This window comes from Dipodomys spectabilis, unplaced genomic scaffold (genome assembly GCF_019054845.1).
Source record: "Dipodomys spectabilis isolate Male_0828 unplaced genomic scaffold, ASM1905484v1 ptg000076l, whole genome shotgun sequence".
Lineage (NCBI taxonomy): Eukaryota > Metazoa > Chordata > Mammalia > Rodentia > Heteromyidae > Dipodomys > Dipodomys spectabilis.
In genome coordinates, this window is record NW_024870753.1 from 10703949 (window position 1) to 10719856 (window position 15908).

Sequence of the window (15908 nt, forward strand, 5' to 3'; positions counted from 1 at the left end):
ATTACCTGACTTATGTAACTGTAACCCCTCTGTACATCACCTTTACAATAAAATTTAAATTAAAAAATACCTCCTTAAAAGTGACATAGTGAGTTCACATCTATATCCAAGAGGGGAAATTGGAAATGCTTCTGAATATGAAAAATGAGCGACCGATCCTTTGTGACAAAACAATCTACTCAGCTGAATATTCTTAAAAAATAAAGGGCTTCAGTTCCAAAATGTTAGTAGAGAAGCTTGAAAACATTCCTTCCATGAATCTAGCATAATATGAGAAGTCTATTATAAAAGACTGCTAAAGAACTTTGGAATCACTTTGGGACCATGAAAACTGTGTTTGTATCCTTGATTTTTTTTTTTTTAAAGTGAACTTATTGATGCTTTTTAAAACTTTAGCTATACTGAAGGTAAAATAAAATCAAGCTCTGTGACCATTAAAAAAAAACAGAATTACAGAAAAAGGAGTAATTAATTTGTTAATGAATTGTTTCACAGGGAATGACTGAAATACTATATTTTTGACTTGCTGATTTTTGAAAATCCATGGCTTCAGTCTCACAGTTTATGAAAATAAACAAAGGAGATAGATTGAGAGAGAGAGAGAAAGAGAGAGAAAATCTGAGCATCTAAGTCAGAGTACACAGGCTTTCTAGAAAGAAGTAATAGAATTGTCATCTTCTTTTTCCTCTTACGGTTTAGTTTTTTATATTCTTATGTTCATATAGTCATAATGAAGCATGAGACTCTAAAACATCTGCTACCCCACCATATGGGAAAGAAAAGCGTCTTTGTTTCAGCCTTTTAGTAACTGGCTTTATTTTAGCTGCATTTCCCTTTGAACTTGAATCTGACAATCCGTTTTCCCTTCCTGACAAACGCATCGAATGCAATCTGCCCAGCATGAGCTATGTATAGTCAGACGTGGCCAGCACCATTTGTTTTTGCCTCCTGCTCTAATGATTAGAGTCGGACCATAATGAGTGAGAACAGCCATCTTGTCCCTTAAGAAATTTTCACCACAACTTATTTTATAAAACAAAATACAATTTGTGCCTTTTTGGTGCAATCCATAAGTAGAAATGGCTGTAGTGACATGTCTGAAATGAAGTCCTGAATCACACATCCACAGGAAGATTAGAAAAGAACACCAAGTCTCACACACTGCCCACAGAAACAGCAGCCAGGGCGCCGGTGCCCGTGGAAAATGGGTCAAACTCCCTTCTCCTTCCTTTTCCTCTTAATAATAAACACAGAAGCGTTCAGACTTGAAACAAGGGCACAACACTTGTCCCTGCGATAAAAAATTGCACGTTGCTTACTGTTAAAATGATTCCAACTACTAAGAAAGTAGAAGTACAGTTCATTCTCTTGCAAAACACAGACAAACAAAAGACAACCAGACTAACCCGTAAGCACGGGAGGCTGCTCTGCACTCAGAACACAGCGTGCCACATGCAGAAAAAGTGTTGAAAAGTTCTGCTTCCCATTTCTCTCAATCAGTGCAGGTATTTTGTTGATGGTTGTGAGGCAAATGGAAGGTATTTAAGGACAGAAGTGTTTGTTCACACAAAGAACCTGAGACCCTTGAGGACTCAGATGCCGAGTGCTCCCGGGACCACTATGCGGTAAGAACCGCATTGTTCTGGTATGCCCTTTGTTTACACTAACTTCTCCCAAACCGCCCCAGTGGTAGCCGCTGCGTTTGGGGAGAAGGATGAGGTTTTCCACGTCTGTCCTGTCTAGTTCTAGCACAGTGCCTGATGCTCAGCGACCGCTCGATGAGGAGGAACGCCACCAAGGGATCCTCTCCCTGCATTAACTCCATTTCTCTCCTCGTCTTCCTGATCTGGGAAAATCGATGGAAAGTGATGTGATCTGGCCTTCTCCTCTCCTTTCTGGCCAGACTGACATCGCTCTGAATCTAAACGCTCAGGGAAGCCCTTGCCTGCCCCGGAGTGTGGAGGGGCTGCTCTATGCATCCAGTACGGACCAGTCACGGGATGAGGTCTCACCGCAGGGTCATACGTTCGAGATGTAGCCCCGTAACCTGCATGGGGCTGTGGCGGGGCCGTGGCAGGGATGGAGCCTGGGCAGGGCCGGGCGGGGCCGTGGCGGGGCGTGATGGAGCCGGGGCAGGGCCGGGCGGGGCCGTGGCAGGGCGTGATGGAGCCCGGCCACGGCGGCAATCCCCTCGGGGGTCATGCTTATCCGTGGAGCCCAGCTGCTCCGTAAATTGTGACACTGCGACTTTCAATCGCGCCACCTGTCCTCAGCTGGCAGCACCATGTATGTCCATGTCAAGGCTTTCCACGGTTAGTGTCTGCAGCCTCAGCCTCTCTCTCAGCTCATCAGTACGTAGTGAAAACTCTCTCGGGCTTGTTCAGGGAAAGTCGGCCCCGCGGCTCCAGTTCGGGGAACTGCGTGAGCAGTGGGCACATGGGTGATGTGCAGCCGGTCGGAGGGCTGCACTAGCTGCACCTAACTGAACTCCCACCAGCCATCCAGTGCAGGTGCCAGCGGAACAAAAAGACGTTTTCAACCCGGGAAGCATGGTAAGAGTTTAAGTCCTGTCCAAATCACCAGAGAGCCAGCCGATTTTCTCTTGGTGGAAGTTGAAACAGAGGAAAAGGAAGAATTACAAATGAACATGACAGTCCCTCCACTCCTCTCCAAATGTTTCTGTGAAATAGAAGGATCGATCCCAAGCTCGGCAGCCTCGCTCTCAGTCCAAGACCGGGCAGGGACCCAATGACAAAAGATGAACACAGATGCAAAGCTCCTCAATAAAATTATAGCCAACAGAGTTCAGCAAGTAATAAACAAATCATATATTATGATCAAGCAGGTTTCATCCCAGGGATGCAAGGTTGGTTTAACATGTGTAAACCAATAACGGTAATACATCACATCGACAGAGCCAAGAGCAACCACCACAGGATCATCTCAACAGATGCAGAAAATGCCTTTGACAAAACCCAACGTCCATTCGTGTTAAAAGCTCTGGAAAAGCTACGAATAGAGACAACACATCTCAAAATGCTAAGCCTATACATGACAGACCGACAGCCAACATCATAATAGTGAAAAATTAACAACAAAGAATGTCCATTCTCTGCACTCTTCTTCTATAGTTCTGGAATTCCTAGCTAAAGCAATGAGCATGAAGGCAAGAAAAAGACACAAAAGGGATTCACATAGGGAAAGAAGAAATCTATCCCTAGTTGCAGAGGACAGGATCTTGTATCTGGAGGACTCAAAAGCCTCTATCTCAAGCTCCTAATTATGATCGATAACTGGCATAGTAGCAGGATACAAAATTAATCCACCCCAAACCAGTAGCCGTTCTGTATATCAACAAAGCACAAGCAGAGAGGGAAATCAGGAAAAAGCCAAAAAACTCCATTCACAGTAGCCTCAAATAAAACCCCATTTGTTCACCAGTAAACATCCACCTAGAGTTCCCGGGTTTGTGTCAGCCTAGTTCCGTCTCTTTTAAGAAATCTTTGCGTGGTGCTCTGGCCGCTGCAGGGGAGCGGCGGCTGCGCTGTCAGCCAAGCGGCCTGGCGTCCCCCCAACCCGGAGCCAGATTCCAGAGGAGGGTGGTGGGGGTCACCAGGCCAGCGGGGAGCGTGGGCTGCGGAGGAAACCACTCCCCGATTTCCTACCTCGAATCCCTGTGGGCGCCCCAGGCTCTCCGCAAGGTGTCTCCAGGCCACCAGGATCTCTGACACCGACACACTGGTGGCTTGCACGTCTGTGGGGGCAGCGCTGGGCTCTGCGGAGGGAACACGGGGGAAAAGACTCAGCTGTGACACACTGCACCCAAGTGAGGCACCTGTGACCCCCGGGGAGGGGAGACTCCTTCCTGTCCTCTGACCCCCAGGTGTGAACTCCTTCCTGTCCTGTGGCCCCCAGGTATGAACTCCTTCTTGTCCTGTGACCCCCAGGTGTGAACTCCTTCCTGCCTGACCCCCAGGTGTGAACTCCTTCCGGTCCTGTGACCCCCAGGTGTGAACGTCTTCTTGTCCTGTGACCCCCAGGTGTGAACGTCTTCCTGTCCTGTGACCCCCAGGTGTGAGCATCTTCCTGCCTGACCCCCAGGTGTGAACTCCTTCCTGTCCTGTGACCCCCAGGTATGAACTCCTTCCTGTCCTGTGACCCCCAGGTGTGAATGTCTTCCTGTCCTGTGACCCCCAGGTGTGAGCGTCTTCCTGTCCTGGGGCCCCCAGGTATGAACTCCTTCCTGTCCCGTGGCCCCCAGGTGTGAGCGTCTTCCTGTCCTGTGACCCCCAGGTGTGAGCGTCTTCCTGTCCTGGGACCCCCAGGTGTGAGCATCTTCCTGCCTGACCCCCAGGTGTGAACTCCTTCCTGCCTGACCCCCAGGTGTGAACTCCTTCCTGTCCTGTGACCCCCAGGTGTGAGCGTCTTCCTGTCCTGGGACCCCCAGGTGTGAGCATGTGTCTGTCTTATTCTGATGCAGAGGTTGGCAGTGTTTATGGAGAACACAAGATAGCGAGAATCTCTCTCTCCGTCTCTGAGTATGGCGGGGTCTCGGGGCGCCAGTGATGGTGGCTGGTCTGCAGGAGTTGTTATCTGTGGGTCACCTGGGACACTTACGGAGTGGCTACACAATCTGACTTGGATGGTCTCGCGTAGGAGCAAGAGAATGGACAGTGTGGCCAGGCTTCACCGCCTCTAAACCTGACCGCACGAGTGTATACATGGACCGAAGGCCATGCGGACCCTACTGTGAGATGTCTCATTAAAAAGAAAAGTTTGGGTTGGGTGGAGTGGCTCAAGCCTCTGATCCCGGCTGCTTGGGAGGAGGTATGAGGCCACCTTGGGCCTGACGGTGCCCAAGACTATTTTTAATCAAGGGCTGGTGGATGGTGCGCGCCTGCAATCCTGGCTACGGGAGCTGGGGAGGAGGCACTGTGGCAGGCAGGGAAGCGTGAGGCCGAGGCATGACATCCACGCCAGCCCTGCTTAGAAAAGCAAAGCAGTGGAAGGGGCTGGCGGAGCGGCTCACAGGGAGAGCACCTGCTCCCGCAGAGCGCCTCTAGCCAAGGTGAGGCCCGAGTTCAATCCCCAGTACCTCCTGAATAGGTATTGCAACCTACTGCATCTTGGTAAAACGTGCTACCTCCCTTTTCTGCTTCTCCCATCTGTAATATGGGAGTGATAAACATTTCTCAGGGCTTGCGTGCTTCCTTGAGCTTCAGTGCTCAAGGCTGGTGCTCTATCACTGGAGCCACAGCTCCACTTTGGCATTTTGGCACCTAATCGGAGGCAAGAGTCCCATAGACATTCCTGCCCTGGCTGGCTTTGAACCGTGATCCTCAGATCTCAGCCTCCTGAGCAGCTAGGATGACAGGCGTGAGCCACCACGCCCGGCTTACCTTATAGATTATTTTTAACATAGTTTTAATTGGAATTGTACTATAGTTACGTATAACATGCACATGTGCAAAGGATTGCATTTATAATACTGTTTACTCCACGTAGGCACAAATGGAGTAAATTTCACTTGATTTCTGATGTTCCAACCCCAAGGCTATGTGTCCAGGCGCTGGGAGTGAGCTGTGAATATTTAAAGGGCAGGCGCTGACTTTTACGACAGGTGCCAGTGAACAGGACTGTTTCTGAAGGCCCAGCTGGTGGGCTGTTTGTTTCTGTTTTCTGCTCGGGGTGGCCTTTCCCAGTCTTCCTGTACACACGTCTGAGTGGCGTCTGTCAAGAAGTGTATTTTATTTGAGGTTGCACGCTCCATGAGCAACAAAATATTTCTAGCTTTGACATGGCCGCGCGATATCAAACACATGTGAGATGAATGGTAGAAGAAAGGCCGTGTAGTAGGTCAAACAGTTCTGTACGAAGTCTATTAAAAATTCTACCCCACAGAAACCAGAGAGACCTCAATACGAACCCCTTATCATTGGGAAAAGTTCAGATTAATCTGTTGAAATAATTATTGGGGGGTTTTGTCTTTTATTCCCTTTTGGATTTGGGAAATCATGTAGAGGGAGAGAATTTTAAAACAATTGAATACCTTTTTTTTTCAAGGTATTGTGACAGCCACGGGAAACATTACAAGCATTTCCTGAGATCTTTCCTCTTCTAGAGGAAGGCAGCTGTACACTCCATCTGGGCGCCTTTGTGTGTTATTAACGGAAAAATACCAGCCAGGAACAGCTATCCTGTGCTGCAAATGAAGACTTTTTCAAGGGTATGTATTTGTATCAGGCAATGATTTTCTTTTGGTAAAACCTTCTACAATCACATGCTACAGTCACGTCAACTCGAAGAGCTTGGCGAATTCACGTTAATCTTCTCACCCCGGCCAATGTTAATTCCCATCACGAACGCGCTGTGAGTCCCCGTTCTGCGCCCTTTGAGTGCGTTTTGCTCTCTCCTTTTGCTCGGTGGTTTCTCACCTTACGTTACTCGTGCGTCAACTCAATGTAAAACAACACGTGTTTCCTCCCAGGACAAGGAGGCCAGCTGACCAATCACAGCTTCTTCTCCATTGTAATTTTCTAGGAGCTTAAATGCTTGATTTTTGTGTGCACACGAAAGGAGCGTGGTGTGCTCGAATGTGGGTGCGGACAGGGTGCGGTTTACGTGGTGGGGCCACGTGGTGCCGTCTGTCATTGCCTGGGTGGATGCTGGCCAGGCCTCGGCTTCTGCATTACTGAAGCAAACACATCTCCCTCAAACAGGACGGGGTAACGATCCAGAACAGCCCGTCCCCTCCCGACCCCTGTCCTGGTGCAGCCCCCTTGCCTGCCCCCCTCCCAGTGCAGCCCGGCCCTACCATCCCCTCCCAGTGCAGTGGTGGTGACAGTGCTGGTGACGGTGGTGGTGCAGTGGTGGTGACGGTGTTGCTGACGGTGGTGGTGACGGTGTTGCTGATGGTGTTGGTGGTGTTGGTGATGGGGGTAGTACAGTGGTAGTGACGGTGTTGGTGACAGTGTTGGTGGTACAGTGTTGGTGACAGTGTTGGTGACAGTGTTGGTGACGGTGTTGGTGACGGTGTTGCTGACGGTGGTGGTGACAGTGTTGGTGATGGTGTTGGTGATGGTGTTGGTGATGGGGGTAGTACAGTGGTAGTGACGGTGTTGGTGACAGTGTTGGTGACGGTGTTGGTGGTACAGTGTTGGCGGTACAGTGTTGGTGACAGTGTTGGTGACGGTGTTGGTGGTACAGTGTTGGTGGTACAGTGTTGGTGACGGTGTTGGTGACGGTGTTGGTGACGGTGTTGCTGATGGTGTTGGTGACGGTGGTGGTGCAGTGGTGGTGACGGTGTTGCTGACGGTGGTGGTGACGGTGTTGCTGACGGTGGTGGTGACGGTGTTGCTGATGGTGTTGGTGGTGTTGGTGATGGGGGTAGTACAGTGGTAGTGACGGTGTTGGTGACAGTGTCGGTGGTACAGTGTTGCTGACGGTGTTGCTGACGGTGTTGCTGATGGTGTTGCTGACGGTGTTGGTGACAGTGTTGGTGACGGTGTTGGTGACGGTGTTGCTGACGGTGTTGGTGACAGTGTTGCTGATGGTGTTGGTGATGGTGTTGGTGATGGGGGTAGTACAGTGGTAGTGACGGTGGTGGTGCAGTGTTGGTGGTACAGTGTTGGTGACGGTGTTGGTGACGGTGTTGGTGACGGTGTTGGTGACGGTGTTGCTGACGGTGTTGGTGACGGTGGTGGTGCAGTGTTGCTGATGGTGTTGGTGACGGTGTTGGTGACGGTGTTGCTGATGGTGTTGGTGACGGTGGTGGTGACGGTGTTGCTGATGGTGTTGGTGACAGTGTTGGTGACGGTGTTGGTGGTACAGTGTTGGTGACGGTGTTGGTGACGGTGTTGGTGACGGTGTTGGTGACGGTGTTGCTGACGGTGTTGGTGACGGTGTTGGTGACGGTGTTGGTGGTACAGTGTTGGTGGTACAGTGTTGATGACGGTGTTGGTGACGGTGTTGGTGACGGTGTTGGTGACGGTGTTGGTGATGGTGTTGGTGACGGTGGTGGTGCAGTGTTGCTGATGGTGTTGGTGACGGTGTTGGTGACAGTGTTGCTGACGGTGTTGGTGACGGTGGTGGTGCAGTGTTGGTGACGGTGTTGGTGACGGTGTTGGTGACGGTGTTGGTGACGGTGTTGGTGACGGTGTTGGTGACGGTGTTGGTGACGGTGGTGGTGCAGTGTTGCTGACGGTGTTGCTGATGGTGTTGCTGACGGTGTTGCTGACGGTGTTGCTGATGGTGTTGGAGACGGTGTTGGTGACAGTGTTGCTGATGGTGGTGGTGACGGTGGTGGTGCAGTGTTGCTGATGGTGTTGGTGACGGTGTTGGTGACGGTGGTGGTGACAGTGGTGGTGCAGTGTTGCTGATGGTGTTGGTGACGGTGTTGGTGACGGTGTTGCTGACGGTGTTGCTGATGGTGTTGGTGACGGTGTTGGTGACAGTGTTGCTGACGGTGGTGGTGACGGTGGTGGTGCAGTGTTGCTGATGGTGTTGGTGACAGTGTTGCTGACGGTGTTGGTGACGGTGGTGGTGCAGTGTTGCTGATGGTGTTGGTGACGGTGTTGGTGACAGTGTTGCTGACGGTGTTGGTGACGGTGGTGGTGCAGTGTTGCTGATGGTGTTGCTGACGGTGGTGGTGACGGTGTTGCTGACGGTGTTGGTGACGGTGTTGCTGACGGTGTTGCTGACGGTGTTGGTGACGGTGGTGGTGCAGTGTTGCTGATGGTGTTGGTGACGGTGTTGCTGACGGTGTTGCTGACGGTGTTGGTGACGGTGGTGGTGCAGTGTTGCTGATGGTGTTGCTGACGGTGGTGGTGACGGTGTTGCTGACGGTGTTGGTGACGGTGGTGGTGCAGTGTTGCTGATGGTGTTGGTGATGGTGGTGGTGCAGTGGTGGTGATGGTGGTGGTGCAGTGTTGGTGGTACAGTGTTGGTGACAGTGTTGGTGACGGTGTTGCTGACGGTGTTGCTGACGGTGGTGGTGTCGGTGGTGGTGCAGTGTTGCTGGCTGCTGGCTGCCGTGGGAAGAAGCAGAGCAGCGGCGCCAGTGTCTTCCCTGGCCCCACCGTGGGCTGGGTTGGTAGAAGAACAGCACGCAGGTAGCCCATGTGTTAATCCAGGCTGCACCGCAGCCCCAGCAGGGGAGGGTGAGGGTCCATGGCACCAGGAGCAGCAGGACCTGGTGAGTTCATCAGAGGTCGTGATTGTTTCAAAGAACAGGTTGATCTTGCCATGGCCGCTTCTCATCAAGAGCAGCATGTCTCCGCGTGTCTAAAGAGGTGCTTGCTGCCTGCGCCCTTTTGTTCTGTAGCTCACGCTGAGGGGCGTGGCTCGAGGGTGGAGTCTCTGCCAAGCGGGTGCCAGGTGTGAGTTTGAACCCTGGTTCCACAGAGCAGAAGGCTGACCTGCCATCGTCACTCAGGACACCTGTTGAAAGGGCGGCTGGGCGTGAGAGCAGACGGAGGAGCTTCAGGCCTCAGACCCCAGCGCGAGCCTCCGCGGACCCGGCTCCGCAGCGCCCCGCTCCGCGCTGGCCTGTGCTGAGCAGAGGCAATTTAACAATGCTAGCATGTGACTCGCGTCACCCGTAAACTTCCAAACCTGGAAATTTCATTAATGAGAAACGCCAAATGCGCGTTTGGATTTCATTGTCAGAACAAAGGCAGACTCTACCCCAGCTTCATTTGCCTGGGATCTTTTCATATGTAGTTGCCAAAACCCAGTGAAGTGTTCCCAGGGAACTGGCTACAGCAACAACCTCCATGTCTTTGAAAGGAAGTAACACACATTTCCTTTCTAGCTTGAAAGAGAAACTCCAAAGGCAAGCCATTTCAAGTTTAAGGGAATGTGGCCCATACAAAGCAACACCTCATGGTCGCTGCTGTGATTTAACTTCAAAGCAAAGGTGGCGAGGAGCCCACAAAGCTGCATTTCTCCCCCAGCTCTACCATTGTTCTAGAACATACTCGCCACCCTCCTCAGCGCTCAGCGCGCGGGGCCTGTGAGCCGGGGACTCGGGAACTAGTGGAAGCAGTTTTAAAGCAACAGGAGCTGCCTTCCTGAATAGAACACGCGGTTCAGAACAGCTCTTTGGAGTGACAAATGACGGAAACGGTCACTACCGCACGGGCTCCTGGTGGACAGCGCTGGTGGCACTGAGGCCCGGCGCTGGGGCCTGTGCTGATGGTGTGTCTGCACCTGTGACTCCGCCGCAGGAGACTCATGTTTCCAGAAAGTACATCGGGGTTTGAGAGTCTGACCACATGTGTGTCTTAAGTGTCAAATGAGAAGCTGATCTGAGACCTGAGATGTGAAGTGAATATCTGATTCCTCACCACCGCCACTCCGTTCTTTACTTTCTTGATATTATTATTATCATTTGTTGTTGTTTTACCTTTCAGTTTTGGAGTTTGAACTCAGGGCCTTGAGGTTGCTTGGCAGGTGCTCTACTGCTGGGCCACACCCCTGGGCCTGTGTTTTTGAGCTAGGGTATGGCATCTTGCCCAGGCATACACCCAGACTGTGATCCTCCCTTTTCAGGCTTCCATGACTCTGGGATGATAGGCGGGCACTGCTGAGTCCACCTCCCTCTGTTGAGATGGTGTCTCTTGGATTGTCCTGCTGGGGTGAATCCGTTATGAGCCACGCACTCGGCTCTGGTTAAGCTGGGGTCGAGGCAACGGGGCTGGGACCTCCATCTTCCCACACAGCCAGGATTCCAGCCTGGTCCACTGTGCCCAGGTCACTGGGATTTCTGGCCACGGACGTCCAGATCTCGCTCACTCCTGCCATTGTACCAGACTCAGCTCTTGCTCCAAAATCTGGCTTTACCAGAACTCCAGGCTTCAACAACCCACATCTTACATCAATCAAGCACGGCCTCGCTCTTGTGCACTCAAACACACTTGCTCATCTCTGCCCATGAAGCATGCGGCACAGAAACAGTTCCTCTGAGCAATTCCAGCCACACAGCAGGCCTGAAAGAGCAGCAGGCTGGCGGACGCTGACCGCGGACCGTGGACCTCGGAGGGGCCAAGCTGGGTCCCCATGGGAAGGACACGCTCGTGTGTGTGTGTGTGTGTGTGTGTGTGTGTGTCCCCTTGGGGATACGAGGCACTCCTTATTTTTACTCTTGAGGGACGGGCTGGAATTCCGCACAGGAGAAGCTGACTGACTTCCTGCTTTCTCAGGAAAGCGCGTGTGCACGAAAGCTGGCGGGCAGCGGGGCCTGCTGCTCTCCCCAGGCCAGGACTGGCCATCTGGCCATCGGGCCTCCACAGAGAATGCTCTCGTGGCCCTGACCAGTTAGCGAAGAATCAGGGACCACGGTGGTCACAAGCTGTAGTGAACTTTCCGGAACCTCTCCTTCTCGAGCTGTCCTGCAGGGGCAGTGGTGTGAAGGCCAGCAGAGAGCCTCGCGGTCCACTCGTGTCTCCAAGGGTGCGGCGGCCTGCTGGCGATCACTGTGCACAGCACCATGCGCTCTTGGAACCAGAGGCTCCGGATGGCTGTCCAGGGCAGGCGGGTCCGCCGCTGGGAAGGCCGGGAGGGGCCTGCGTGCGCGAATGTGTGGAAGAACGCCGCCAGCCCAGGGCTGAGCTCAACCAGTGCCACCGAGAGCACTGCCCCTCCCCAGAGCGGCGGGGTGGACGGGGGGGGATGGCAGGGGGGCAGGTGGAGTGGATGGGGCAGGCGGGGTGGACGGGATGGGTGGCAGGGGGGCAGGCGGGTGGATGGGGCAGGCGGGGTGGACGGGACGGGTGGCGGGGGGGGCAGGCAGGGTGGACGGGGCAGGCGGGTGGACAGGGCAGGCAGGGTGTATGGGACAGGTGGCAGGGGGGGCAGGCAGGGTGGATGGAAAGGGTGGGGGGGGTAGGCAGGGTGGATGGAAAGGGTGGGGGGGGCAGGCAGGGTGGATGGAAAGGGTGGGGGGGCAGGCAGGGTGGATGGAAAGGGTGGGGGGGGCAGGCGGGGTGGACGGGGCAGGCGGGGTGGACGGGGCAGGTGGGGTGGACGGGGCAGGCGGGGTGGATGGGGCAGGCGGGGTGGACGGGACGGGTGGCGGGGGGGCAGGGGGGGTGGACGGGACGGTGGCGGGGGGGCGGGGGGGTGGACGGGACGGTGGCGGGGGGGGCTGACCTCCTTCGGCCGAGCGGATGAGCACGGTGGGGCTGAAGGGCCCGTCGCCCCGGTTGTTGTAGACGCCCACCTTGACCTCGAAGGGCGTCCGCGGCGGCACGCTCTCGTCGCGGTAGACAAACTGCGCCGCCTCGGCCGAGGTCACCATCTTCTCCTTCCAGCCGCGCGTCCCGTTGGGGCGGAAGGCCACGATGTAGCCGAAGCCGGCTCCATTCTGGAACTCCTCTGACACAGGCTGCGCACGCATGCGGGCCAGGGTCATGACCGGCCGGTCCCCTCCCCTCCCCCTGGGATGACCGGCCTCTGTCCCTCCCCTCCCCCTGGGATGACCGGCCTCTGTCCCTCCCCTCCCCCTGGGATGACCGGCCTCTGTCCCCTCCCCTCCCAGGATGACCAGTCTCTGTCCCCTCCCCTCCTGGGATAAGCAGCCTCTGTCCCTTCCCTCCTGGGATGACCAGCCTGTCCCCTCCCCTCCCTCTGGGATGACCAGCCGCTGTCCCCTCCCCTCCCCCTGGGATGTCCAGGCCCCGTCCCCTCCCCTCCCCCACGCCCGCCCGGTCCTCACCTCCCAGGCGATGACCAGCTCTCTCCTCCGCCCGCTCCGCCCGCTCACATTGGTCGGCGCCGTCTTCGGAACTGGAGACAGGAATGGACGGACGTGGCGTGAGCAGCATCAGACCCTGCGATTCCTTACCACACGCACCTAGGTGTGCTGTGACGGCGGATGCTCTGCGTCCACCCTCTGCGGGGACGCCCGGGGGCCACGGGTGCCGGGGTCTCCATGTTGGTTCGCGGCATTGCCCCCTGTCCTGCGCCCCAGGGCCCCCAGCGTCACGCGGCCTGAACCCCAGTGTGGAGAACAGCAGCGCCGCCCCGTGAGGAGCACACACACAAGGCGCGGGTTCTCCACGCCGGTGCGCGGCGGGTGCACAGGCACGCGAGCTGTAATGAGTGTGTCGTGGGAGTGTCTCCCCTCCCCCAGCTGCAGCCTCGGCAGAAGGGCACGCTTCCCAGCGAAGCGCCGCTCAGCGCTTGCCAGGCCCGAGGCTGCTTTAGCAATTGCCGGCTTCAGGGCTGTCTACTCTTTGCCAGCGCGCAGGTTTTAAGTGGTATTGATAGACTCATACACAATGAGTTCACTCAGCATATCATTTGCTTGAGTGAAAGATGACTAATCACCAGTAAATATTCACACAGAATTTTATATACTAGGGAAAAAATGAAAACGGAATTTATATAGTTCTGGAAAAGAAAAATTAAAAAAAGAATTGTCTTTGTGCCAGGGAGGGGGAGAGAAAGTCCCGTGACAACCTAACAAGCTCTGTCGAAACGGCCGCTGCTCCTCAGACTTCGTTTTGGAATCCGGGGCTCTTTGCATGCGCTTCTGTCTGTGTCAGCACGTGACCGCTGCTAACACGGGATCAGTGGCTGCGGCTACCAACACTTTCCGTCCACAGTCAGAACACATCAGACCAGTCAAGACAGGTCACTACCTCGGCTACATGGGATCAGGGAGTCTGCGTCACCCAAGGAGTCATGTGGAATTTAACTGAGGAAAATGGCACCAGAGCAGTTACCGTGCCGATGTTCTGATCTACAGGAAGGACCAGCGAATCTCTGATGAACGGAGTTTCAACATTCGTGGTCACAGATGTCTGGAACTTAGGTGTTTCTAATGTCACTGTCGCCGGTGTTCCCTGGAATCTGTCTGCCCCACCCACCAAACCCACTCACACACGCGGCTCAGCGCTCTGGCGTGGCCGTGTGCGCTGCCCAGGGCAGAGGCGCAGACAGACAGGCAGCACCGCCCCCCCCCCCCGGCTTTCGAGGGGAGCGCCTCGAGCCGTGTTCGTGCTCTGGCCTCTTTCTCGAGTTTTAATGGACCGTGGGGTGTCCTGAGTGGGGAACTCATGATGAAATGCAGACAGCAGCCACGGCGGAGGGCTGGCCGAAGTAGACCAAGTCTTCTACACGCAGCCTGGGGATCAGCTTAGCTTTCAGCACGCTCTGGCTAAAGCGCTGTTCAACAGCCAAACACATTTATACTAGAGAAAGTTTAAAGGGATTATCCATCCCAGACTGATTATTCAGGTGTCAAAAGAGTATGTATTGAGAACCTCTGAATTAGGTAGCAGTCTTCATCTTTGTTGAAACACAATTAACAATACACAAAGCGAGGCAGGGCCTTTCAGAGGAGAGGAGAGCTGAGTCACCCAATCTCCACCGCGGGCTGCGGCAGGAAGCCGACCAACGTGGTACGCTCTTCATTAATGAACACCTGCGCAAAAACCCGGCTGGTTTTATGGATGAATGAAAATCCAACCAAGCAATTAATGCCCAATTTAAAATTCACACTCCTGAAACGCAGAAGAAACCGCGTAGGAGATAAGGAAAGCAGGCGGACCCGGCTCCCTGTGGATGAATATTTTGTAACGTATTTAGGGTATTTTATCTTTTATTTTCTTGGGAACTTAACTTTTACATGAAAAATATGAAATCTGAATCATGCTGTTAATGTCATAAATTGCCCATTTGAGATTCTTTTTCTTTCTTTCTAATCAAGTGTGGTATACGCAGTTGTTTTGACAGTTTACTTGGATGGCTGTAAGCTTTAATTCGTTAGAGGTCAAACATTTTTTTTCTGATCCCTTTCTACAAGGATGATGCGAAGGGCGCGGCCGGTGCTTGGCCTTCTCTGCGATGCAGCAGGGGTTTGTGCTGAGGCAGAGGACGCCCCCCCCCCCCCCCCCCCGCTCCCTTCCAGTGTGTGCACCCTGCGGCCCGCAGGAGTCCTGGACGCGGGCTTCCCCGTGCGCTCACCTGCCTCGTGGGTGCGGATTGCGCGGGACGGGGTGCTGGGGTCTCCGGTGCCGATGCCGTTGGTGGCTACCACACGGAATTCGTACTCCACCCAGGGACTGAGGTCCACCGCCATGGCCGACTCCATGTCTCCTGTGATGACTTCCGGGACTGGGGAGAGGAAGGGGGGTGAGCGGGGAGGGGGTCACCCCACCCGTGGGCAGGGAATGAGCACGGAGTGTGTCAAGGGCCTTGGGCATTGGTAAGAAAGCTTCTATGTCTGCCTGTCACCCGCCACTAGGCCTCATCCTGGTTCACACCCGCGTCCTTCTGTCTCCCTTTCAGCCCCAAGCGAAGGCCACGGATTCTGTGCTTTGAGCAGAGAGCTTTTCTTGTACTTGAGCGGCGCACCTCTCCCAGTCCTGGCAGACACGCCGTACTTGTCAGGTCCAGGCAGCCAATTAAGACTAGACCTAATTAAAAATGGAAACCCACAGCCGCGGGGCTGACGTGGGCTCCCCAGTCTCCTTGCAGCGCCCTGCGTACTAACCAACGTCTGCTGTTACGGCATAGGAAGGTGTTTGTCAGCACGCTCGCTGCATGGTGGGCTCTTCTGGCGTGGCATCTGGGACGGTGTGGGCTGATTTTCTTGCTCACTCGTGGTGTTGGAGTTGAGTGTGATGGAGGCAGAGTGCTCGGCGGGTGTGAGGACACTGGGACCCCCGGGGGGGGCTCGGCTGGTGTGAGGACACTGGGACCCCCGGGGGGGGGCTCGGCGGGTGTGAGGACACTGGGACCCCCGGGGGGGCGGGTGTGAGGACGCTGGAGCTCTGGGACCCCCGGGGGGGGCTCGGCGGGTGTGAGGACGCTGGGACCCCCGGGGGGGGGCGGGTGTGAGGACGCTGGAGCCCTGGGACCCCCGGGGGGGTGTGTGAGGACGCTGGAGCCCTGGGACCCCC

At 54.7% G+C, this 15908-nt stretch overlaps 1 protein-coding gene across 1 annotated transcript in view; it reads right to left on the reverse strand.

The window, feature by feature from the left end:
* Cntn5 (contactin 5) overlaps nucleotides 1-15908 on the reverse strand; it is a 281993-nt gene that overhangs the window by 15069 nt on the left and 251016 nt on the right. The window contains exons 16-19 of the mRNA XM_042682983.1: nucleotides 14971-15120; nucleotides 12716-12786; nucleotides 12151-12385; nucleotides 3666-3775 (exon numbers count right to left, since the gene is read on the reverse strand). Coding sequence (XP_042538917.1) covers nucleotides 3666-3775; nucleotides 12151-12385; nucleotides 12716-12786; nucleotides 14971-15120 — 566 coding nt within the window. The remainder of the gene's footprint in view (nucleotides 1-3665; nucleotides 3776-12150; nucleotides 12386-12715; nucleotides 12787-14970; nucleotides 15121-15908) is intronic.